The sequence below is a fragment of the Triticum dicoccoides genome, chromosome 5A, assembly GCF_002162155.2.
Source record: "Triticum dicoccoides isolate Atlit2015 ecotype Zavitan chromosome 5A, WEW_v2.0, whole genome shotgun sequence".
Taxonomy (NCBI): Eukaryota; Viridiplantae; Streptophyta; class Magnoliopsida; order Poales; family Poaceae; genus Triticum; species Triticum dicoccoides.
The window spans coordinates 704,826,387-704,837,105 of record NC_041388.1 but is presented as its reverse complement, the minus strand read 5'-3'; the positions used below and the strand labels follow the sequence as shown (position 1 = coordinate 704,837,105).

At 44.3% G+C, this 10,719-nt stretch overlaps 1 protein-coding gene across 1 annotated transcript; it reads left to right on the top strand.

The window, feature by feature from the left end:
* Positions 1 to 8,646: 8,646 nt before the first annotated feature.
* Positions 8,647 to 9,715, top strand: LOC119298547 (germin-like protein 8-5). Its single transcript, XM_037575905.1, has 2 exons — positions 8,647 to 8,821; positions 8,949 to 9,715. Exons 1-2 carry the CDS (start codon positions 8,701 to 8,703, stop codon positions 9,515 to 9,517), a joined length of 690 nt encoding a protein of 229 aa, XP_037431802.1. The 5' UTR covers positions 8,647 to 8,700; the 3' UTR covers positions 9,518 to 9,715.
* Positions 9,716 to 10,719: the final 1,004 nt, after the last annotated feature.

Genomic DNA, 10,719 nt, shown 5'->3' with positions numbered 1-10,719 from the left:
GTCTCTATAGATCTTAATGCCTAATATGTAAGCAGCTTAACCGAGGTCTTTCATTGAAAAACTTTTATTCAAGTATCCCTTTATGCTATCTAGAAATTCTATATCATTTCCAATCAGTAATATGTCATCCACATATAATATCAGAAATGCTACAGAGCTCCCACTCACTTTCTTGTAAATACAGGCTTCTCCAAAAGTCTGTATAAAACCAAATGCTTTGATCACACTATCAAAACGTTTATTCCAACTCCGAGAGGCTTGCACCAGTCCATAAATGGATCGCTGGAGCTTGCACACTTTGTTAGCTCCCTTTGGATCGACAAAACCTTCTGGTTGCATCATATACAACTCTTCTTCCAGGAATCCATTCAGGAATGCAGTTTTGACATCCATTTGCCAAATTTCATAATCATAAAATGCGGCAATTGCTAACATGATTCGGACGGACTTAAGCATCACTACGGGTGAGAAGGTCTCATCGTAGTCAATTCCTTGAACTTGCCGAAAACCTTTTGCGACAAGTCGAGCTTTGTAGACAGTAACATTACCATCAGCGTCAGTCTTCTTCTTAAAGATCCATTTATTCTCAATCGCTTGCCGATCATCGGGCAAGTCAACCAAAGTCCATACTTTGTTCTCATACATGGATCACATCTCAGATTTCATGGCTTCTAGCCACTTTGCGGAATCTGGGCTCACCATCGCTTCTTCATAGTTCGTAGGTTCATCATGATCTAGTAGCATGACCTCCAGAACAGGATTACCGTACCACTCTGGTGCGGATCTTACTCTGGTTGATCTACGAAGTTCAGTAGTATCTTGATCTGAAGTTTCATGATCATTATCATTGGATTCCTCACTAACTGGTGTAGGTGTCACTGAAACAGTTTTCTGTGATGAACTACTTTCCAGTAAGGGAGCAGGTACAGTTACCTCGTCAAGTTCTACTTTCCTCCCACTCACTTCTTTCGAGAGAAACTCCTTCTCTAGAAATGATCCATTCTTAGCAACAAATGTTTTGCCTTCGGATCTGTGATAGAAGGTGTACCCAACAGTTTCCTTTGGGTATCCTATGAATACACATTTCTCCGATTTGGGTTCGAGCTTATCAGGTTAAAGCTTTTTCACATAAGCATCGCAGCCCCAAACTTTAAGAAACGACAACTTCGGTTTCTTGCCAAACCATAGTTCATAAGGCGTCGTCTCAACGGATTTTGATGGTGCCCTATTTAACGTGAATGCGGCCGTCTCTAAAGCATATCCCCAAAATGATAGCAGTAAATCTGTAAGAGACATCATAGATCGCACCATATCTAGTAAAGTACGATTACGACGTTCGGACACACCATTACGCTGTGGTGTTCCGGGGGGCGTGAGTTGCGAAACTATTCCACGGTTTTTCAAATGTACACCAAACTCGTAACTCAAATATTCTCCTCCACGATCAGATCGTAGAAACTTTATTTTCTTGTTACGATGATTTTCAACTTCACTCTGAAATTCTTTGAACTTTTCAAATGTTTCAGACTTATGCTTCATTAAGTAGATATATCCATATCTGCTCAAATCATCTGTGAAGGTGAGAAAATAACGATATCCGCCACGAGCCTCAATATTCATCGGACCACATACATCGGTATGTATGATTTCCAACAAATCTGTTGCTCTCTCCATAGTACCGGAGAACGGTGTTTTAGTCATCTTGCCCATGAGGCACGGTTCGCAAGTACCAAGTGATTCATAATCAAGTGGTTCCAAAAGTCCATTAGTATGTTGTTTCTTCATGCGTTTTACACCGATATGACCTAAACGACAGTGCCACAAATAAGTTGCACTTTCATTATCAACTCTGTATCTTTTGGTTTCAACATTATGAATATGTGTATTACTACTATCGAGATTTAGTAAGAATAGACCACTCTTCAAGGGTGCATGACCATAAAAGATATTACTCATATAAATAGAACAACCATTATTCTCTGATTTAAATGAATAACCGTCTCGCATTAAACAAGATCCAGATATAATGTTCATGCTCAACGCTGGCACCAAATAACAATTATTTAGGTCTAATATTAATCCCGAAGGTAGATGTAGAGGTAGCGTGCCGACCGCGATCACATCGACTTTGGAACCGTTTCCCACGCGCATCGTCACCTCGTCCTTTGCCAGTGCCCGCTTATTCTGTAGTCCCTGTTTCGAGTTGCAAATATTAGCAACAGAACCAGTATCAAATACCCAGGTGCTACTGCGAGCATTGGTAAGGTACACATCAATAACATGTATATCACATATACCTTTGTTCACCTTGCCATCCTTCTTATCCGCCAAATACTTGGGGCAGTTCCGCTTCCAGTGACCAGTCTGCTTGCAGTAGAAACACTCAGTTTCAGGCTTAGGTCTAGACTTGGGTTTCTTCTCTTGAGCAGCAACTTGCTAGCCGTTCTTTTTGAAGTTCCCCTTTTCCTTCCCTTTGCCCTTTTTCTTGAAACTAGTGGTCTTGTTAACCATCAACACTTGATGCTCCTTCTTGATTTCTACCTCCGCAGCTTTTAGCATTGCGAAGAGCTCGGGAATAGTCTTGTTCATCCCTTGCATATTATAGTTCATCACGAAGCTCTTGTAGCTTGGTGGCAGTGATTGGAGAATTCTGTCAATGACGCAATCATCTGGAATATTAACTCCCAATTGAATCAAGTGATTATTATACCCAGACATTTTGAGTATATGCTCACTGACAGAACTGTTCTCTTCCATCTTGCAGCTATAGAACTTATTGGAGACTTCATATCTCTCAATCCGGGCATTTGCTTGAAATATTAACTTCAACTCCTGGAACATCTCATATGCTCCATGACGTTCAAAACGTCGTTGAAGTCCCGATTCTAAGCCGTAAAGCATGGCACACTGAACTATCGAGTAGTCATCAGCTTTGCTCTGCCAGACGTTCATAACATCTGGCGTTGCTCCAGCAGCAGGCCTGGCACCCAGCGGTGCTTCCAGGACGTAATTCTTCTGTGCAGCAATGAGGATAATCCTCAAGTTACGGACCCAGTCCGTGTAATTGCTACCATCATCTTTCAACTTTGCTTTCTCAAGGAACGCATTAAAATTTAACGGAACAACAGCACGAGCCGTCTATCTACAATCAACATAAACAAGCAAGATACTATCAGGGACTAAGTTCATGATAAATTTTAAGTTCAATTAATCATATTATTAAAGAACTCCCACTTAGATAGACATCCCTCTAATCCTCTAAGTGATCACGTGATCCAAATCAACTAAACCATGTCCGATCATCACGTGAGATGGAGTAGTTTCATCGGTGAACATCATTATGTTGATCATATCTACTATATCATTCACGCTCGACCTTTCGGTCTCCGTGTTCCGAGGCCATATCTGCATATGCTAGGCTCGTCAAGTTTAACCTGAGTATTCTGCGTGCGCAACTGTTTTGCACCCGTTGTATTTGAACGTAGAGCCTATCACACCCGATCATCACGTGGTGTCTCAGCACGAAGAACTTTTGCAACGGTGCATACTCAGGGAGAACACTTCTTGATAATTTAGTGAGAGATCATCTTATAATGCTACCGTCAATCAAAGCAAGATAAGATGCATAAAAAGATAAACATCACATGCAATCAATATAAGTGATATGATATGGCCATCATTATCTTGTGCTTGTGATCTCCATCTCCGAAGCACCGTCATGATCACCATCGTCACCGGCGCGACACCTTGATCTCCATCGTAGCATCGTTGTCGTCTCGCCAATCTTATGCTTCCAGGACTATCACTACCGTTTAGTAATAAAGTAAAGCATTACATCGCGATTGCATTGCATACAATAAAGCGACAACCATATGGCTCCTGCCAGTTGCCGATAACTTGGTTACAAAACATGATCATCTCATACAATAAAATTCAGCATCATGCCTTGACCATATCACATCACAACATGCCCTGCAAAAACAAGTTAGACGTCCTCTACTTTGTTGTTGCATGTTTTACGTGGCTGCTACGGGCTTAAGTAAGAACCAATCTCACCTACGCATCAAAACCACAACGATAGTTTGTCAAATAGACTCCGTTTTAACCTTCGCAAGGACCGGGCGTAGCCATACTTGGTTCAACTAAAGTTGGAGAGGCAGTCGCCCGCAAGCCATCTCTGTGCAAAGCACGTCGAGGGAACCGGTCTCGCGTAAGCGTACGCGTAAGGTTGGTCCGGGTCGTCTCGTCCAACAATACCGATGAACCAAAATATGACATGCTGGTAGGCAGTATGACTTGTATCGTCCACAACTCACTTGTGTTCTACTCGTGCATATAACATCAACATCATTAACCTAGGCTCTGATACCACTGTTGGGTTTCGTAGTAATTTCAAAAATTTTCCTACGCGCACACAGGATCATGTGATGCATAGCAACGAGAGGAGAGTGTTGTCTACGTACCCAACGCAGACCGACTGCGGAAGCAATGACACGACGTAGAGGAAGTAGTCGTACGTCTTCACGATCCAACCGATCAAGCACCGAAACTACGGCACCTCCGAGTTCGAGCACACGTTCAGCTCGATGACGATCCCCGGACTCCGATCCAGCAAAGTGTCGGGGAAGAGTTTCGTCAGCACGACGGCGTGGTGACGATCTTGATGAACTACAGCAGCAGGGCTTCGCCTAAACTCCGCTACAGTATTACCGAGGAATATGGTGGCAGGGGGCACCGCACACGGCTAAGGAATCGATCACGTGGATCAACTTGTGTCAACTTGTGTGTTTAGAGGTGCCCCTGCCTCCGTATATAAAGGAGGAGAGGAGGGGAGGCTGGCCGGCCAAAGAGGGAGGCGCAGGAGAGTCCTACTCCCTCTGGGAGTAGGATTCCTCCCCCCAATCCTAGTCCAACTAGGATTCCTCGGAGGGGAAGGGAGAGAGGGGGGCCGGCCACCTTCTCCTAGTCCTAATAGGACTAGGGGAGGGGAAAGAGGCGCAGCCACCTTGGGCTGCCCCTTTCTCCTTTCCACTAAGGCCCATGATGGCCCATATGGCTCCCGGGGGGTTCCGGTAACCTCCCGGTAACCCGGTAAAATCCCGATTTCACCCGGAACACTTCCGATGTCCAAACATAGGCTTCCAAAATATCAATCTTTATGTCTCGACCATTTCGAGACTCCTCGTCATGTCCGTGATCACATCCGGGACTCCGAACAACCTTCGGTACATCAAAATGCATAAACTCATAATATAACTGTCATCGTAACCTTAAGCGTGCGGACCCTACGGGTTCGAGAACAATGTAGACATGACCGAGACATGTCTCTGGTCAATAACCAATAGCGGGACCTGGATGCCCATATTGGCTCCTACATATTCTACGAAGATCTTTATCGGTCAGACCGCATAACAACATACGTTGTTCCCTTTGTCATCGGTATGTTACTTGCCCGAGATTCGATCGTCGGTATCCAATACCTAGTTCAATCTCGTTAACGGCAAGTCTCTTTACTCGTTCCGTAATACATCATCTCACAACTAACATATTAGTTGTAATGCTTGCAAGGCTTATGTGATGTGTATTACCGAAGAGGGCCCAGAGATACCTCTCCGACAATCGGAGTGACAAATCCTAATCTCGAAATACGCCAACCCAACATCGACCATTGGAGACACCTGTAGTACTCCTTTATAATCACCCATTTACGTTGTGACGTTTGGTAGTACCCAAAGTGTTCCTCCGGTAAACGGGAGTTGCATAATCTCATAGTCGTAGGAACATGTATAAGTCATGAAGAAAGCAATAGCAACATACTAAACGATCAGGTGCTAAGCTAATGGAATGGGTCATGTCAATCAGATCATTCTACTAATGATGTGACCTCGTTAATCAAATAACAACTCATTGTTCATGGTTAGGAAACATAACCATCTTTGATTAACGAGCTAGTCAAGTAGAGGCATACTAGTGACACTCTGTTTGTCTATGTATTCACACATGTATTATGTTTCCGGAAAATACAATTCTAGCATGAATAATAAACATTTATCATGATTATAAGGAAATAAATAATAACTTTATTATTGCCTCTAGGGCATATTTCCTTCACCTCATGGCCTGCTCGGCCGCCTTGTGCAGCTCGACCAGTTGCTTCAGCTGGTCGCTCACAGGCATCGAGTGTTTGGTCCCAGTATACTAAGACCAGAACAACTTCTCCGTCGAGCTTCCCTCCTCGGCCTGGTAATACTTCGCGACATCCGACACGCTGCGGGGCAAATCTGCGAATGCTCCTGAAGAGCTCCGGACTCGGGTAAGTAACAAGTAATTTACTTTCACATGCTTGCTTTGCATATTGAAGGCCTTATCCGCCGCTATCTTCCTCATCGTCTCAATTTCCTGGAGGGACTTTTGGGCTTCAGCCTTGACATGCTTTGTGCTCTCGAGGGTCGCGGCAAGCTGGGACTATCGCGTCTTCGAGTCAAGCTCCAAAGCCTCGTGCTTCTTCACGAGAGCCTGGAACTCTTGCTGCACCTCGCCCACCCGTGCCTCTTGTTTTTCCCGCTCGGTGAGCTCCTTGGCCGCTTTGTTTTCGGCCTCGGACAACGCTTGCTTCCGGGCCGCCACTTCGATCGTGACCCCTGGCACATCCATGTGAGCGACAAGGAATTACTTACATTTGTTCTCCTCGAGCTACCTCTTGGCAAGACCGAGCTCTTTCTCAGACCGCTCGAGGCTCTGCCTCAGTGCAGCGACCTCCGCAGTCAGTGCGGCAGAGGTCAGCAGCAAAGCCTGCATAGCATACAGGCATATTTATATTAAACTCCTGTAGATATTATTTGATCCTCTATTCGGCTATTCTTTGTGAACACCAAACAGAGCATCAGGGGCTACTGTCTATGTGGTAATATTTTCCTATATTTTAAATATTTACCTCAAAGCCTGTTAGAAGGTTGGCACAGGCTTCAGTCAGTCCGCTCTTGGTGGACTGAACCTTCTTCATCACCGCACTCATAATAGTGCGGTGCTCTTCGTCGATGCAAGCGCCGCGAAGCGCTCCCAGCAGGTTATCCGGTGCCTCTGGATGGATAGAGGTCACCGGCACGGGCGGCTTGCCCCTCTTGGAAGGGGGCCGCCTGCCGAAATCCGGAACCACTAGAGGTACCGGCGCGGCGTTCGGCCGGGGGCCGAACTTGGAGCCCTTGGGAGTCTTGCTCCCTTCACGCCTGGAGTCCGGAAGGTCGCCGTCGATGTCAAAACCGACGGATCTCGGGTAGGGGGTCCCGAACTGTGCGTCTAAGGTGGATGGTAACAGGAGGCAGGTGATACGTCTCCAACGTATATATAATTTTTGATTGCTTCATGTTATATTATCTACTGTTTTGAATGTTTATGGGCTTTATTATTCATTTTTATATTATTTTTGGGACTAACCTTTTGGTTAGGCAGGTCGATTAATGTGGTCGCCTCTTCCTGCATATACTCAACTACTGCGAGAGAAATTTGCCCAAGTAAATACATATCTGACTACCGTGATGATAACAGGGGCTGCTACCTATATCAATTGTATTAGGTAGATTCGTGCATGGATCGACGCACCTCGATGTCTTCCCTGTCGGCACAATCCACTAGCTACCGTGTTGTCGTATGTTGCTGGATTTCATGACATATCTGTTGGAAAATATATATATTGTTTATACTAGTGGTCATAGGTTGATAAAACTCCTTGCAAGATGTTAACTAGTCTTGCTAAGATCATGTGAAAGTTCCTGCTCTCCATCGTCATGGCCTGTGTGGCAGCTCCCCTTTTGGTTGGGCACTTCGTCCACTAATGCCGCCGCTTCTTCCTGAAAATACTCAACCACTTCGAGAGACATCTGACAAAGTAAATATCAGATTGACGTGATGATGACGTACAGGGGCTGCTACATATAGCAGATGTATTAGGTGGATTCATGTGTGGATCGGACGAGCCTTGATTTCTTCCTTGTTCACACAATCTGCGGCGTCATCTTATGTTGCTGGAAATCATGCCAAATCTACCGGCAAATATATAACTTTATAGATTGAAAAGCTCGATTGACACATTATTCTATATCAACTTCTGGAAAGAACAGGAGTAGTAGTCACTCTATATCTCTTTAGAAGTCATGCAGGCACCCATGAATCAAGCCCACGCATGAGTAGGTGACATAATTTGTCAAGGTCGGCCTCGAGCTGGAAAACAATTGTTGACCTTATATGACTTGGCTTTCCTCAACTGCTCTTTGACTAACTTTGTGCATGCGCACCAGACCACCAGTTCAGACTATGACCAAGTATATGATAACTGTATCTAATTACACTAGTGAAATTTCATTTATTTATCTTAAAAATATTTTCCTAAATAGTGATGGGTGGTGACTTTTCCTGGAACCAGCCCTATATGCATTGTGGCGACTCAGGAGAAAGTTTCACATTGCTTCTTTGAAGGGAAAACGTGGCTTAAAAGGGAACTTGTAAAGTTATCCAAAATAGTTTAATCAGCAGCCAGAGACCATTTCAATCTGTTGATGGGGTGCACTTAACTTTGTCTATTGCTCACGAGTTCTAAGCCTATATAAACACATGCATCCCCTGCATGTTCAAACCATCGTCACTCACGACAGAAACAGAAATAGGAAGACGAGAGAACAGAAGAGCCAAAGACACTAAAACGAAATGGCATCCTCCTCTTCCTTCCTTCTCATTGCTGCACTTCTTGCGTTGGTCTCATGGCAGGCCACTGCTTCTGATCCTAGCCCACTCCAGGACTTTTGTGTCGCCGACATGAATTCACCAGGTACTATCCGTTTTGTCATCATGTTTTCACCAAATGCATATGTTGAAATCTATTTCTGGAAATTATATGCAAGTCAAAACAACTTTGTAAAAATCTGAGCTTACATGTACATCTCTTGTGCCCCCAGTCCGTGTCAATGGGTTTGTTTGCAAGAACCCGTTGGAGGTCAATGCAGATGACTTCTTCAAGGCGGCCAACCTCGACAAGCCTAGGGTGCCCAACAAGGTTGGATCCAACGTCACTTTGATCAACGTCATGCAGATTGCTGGACTCAACACCCTCGGCATCTCAATTGCACGCATCGACTATGGTCCCTTGGGTCAAAACCCACCACACACGCACCCTCGCGCCACTGAGATCCTCACGGTGCTCGAGGGGACACTGTATGTTGGATTTGTCACATCCAACCAGCCCGCCCCCAACAGAAACAAGTTCCTCTCCAAGGTGCTCAACAAAGGTGATGTGTTTGTCTTCCCCGTGGGGCTCATCCACTTCCAATTCAACCCCAGCCCCCACCAGCCCGCTGTTGCAATTGCCGCGCTAAGCAGCCAGAACCCAGGGGCTATCACAATTGCCAATGCAGTGTTTGGGTCAGACCCACCAATATCAGATGATGTTCTTGCCAAGGCATTTCAGGTGGAAAAGAATACAATTGACTATCTCCAGGCTCAGTTCTGGGAGAACAACCACTACTAAGTCAGACCTTTGTTAATTAGCCGGAAGACCAGTGCACAAGCGAAGGACATGGTTGAGTTCCTAGATATGCATCCTAATCTATAAAATAAATGGAGCATATGTCATGCCATTGTGTGTCTGTAATCAGTGAATGTATTTCTACCTTCTGAATAATTGACAATATTGTATTTATCACACTAATATGATCTCATTTGCTTCTTTTGGAATCTGATGTGTCGTATTTATCATAATAAATCAAAATTCTGGGTTCATTTCCCCTTGTTCCGAAATAATAGATTATTATATGACAATTAAATATATGTTTGATGCTGGGGTGAACACCTAGGATTATCTTGCAATACATGTGAAGTATGCCATGGTTGGAACCCGGTTGTGCTCAGGATTGATATGTGAATGTTGAATTTGCAAAAGTTGCTTCCTGGAGTTGTTGTTGAGGTATCTCACTTTCTGGTGCATGTAATAAGTAAGTTATAGTCCCTTTGCTATATAACTTGCTTTAGTTGTTGTTAGCTTGATTTTCCAGCATGTTTTGTTTTAGCTTCCTTTTGGTTCAAAACACTTGTATGTTTGATTGACGGTTTCTTTAATGGAAATCAATGAGGTGGCTTGTTGTATCAAGAAACATATGACCGTTATTTTTTTGTCTTATGTTAAGTACTATATGATTTTTGCTAAGTTTTAGAAATTGGGCACACCGGGGACCAGGATCCAAAATCAGCTCCAACATATATGGTAAACATGCATAAATATACAAAAGAAGCGATTATTACTGAACCACCAAATATGATTATTATTTGAATTGTTTCTTCGTAACAAGCTGCTGATACAATCATTTTATCTTGAAACAAAATTTTGCTCGCATTATAAATGAAGCTACATAGCCAAACAATACATGGTGTAGAGTAAATCCTCATACAAGATGATCAAAGAAAAGCATAGCAAAACAAGCCAAACATGCTAACAAGCACAGAAAGTGCACAACTAGATGCCTCGAGCATGCCGCCGAGAAGAAGCACAGGAGAGGCCGGACCACCTACCCAACCAGGACCGCCACTAACATCATACCACACGCCACCTAGGAGAAACCACTCGGCTTTGTTGTACCGTCACGGCCCAACTACCGCTGGAGAGGACCCTCTGCCCTCTTGCTCTGAATCAAGAAGTGACATCCACATCGGCAAGCAGGCAGGACGAAGGGAGGA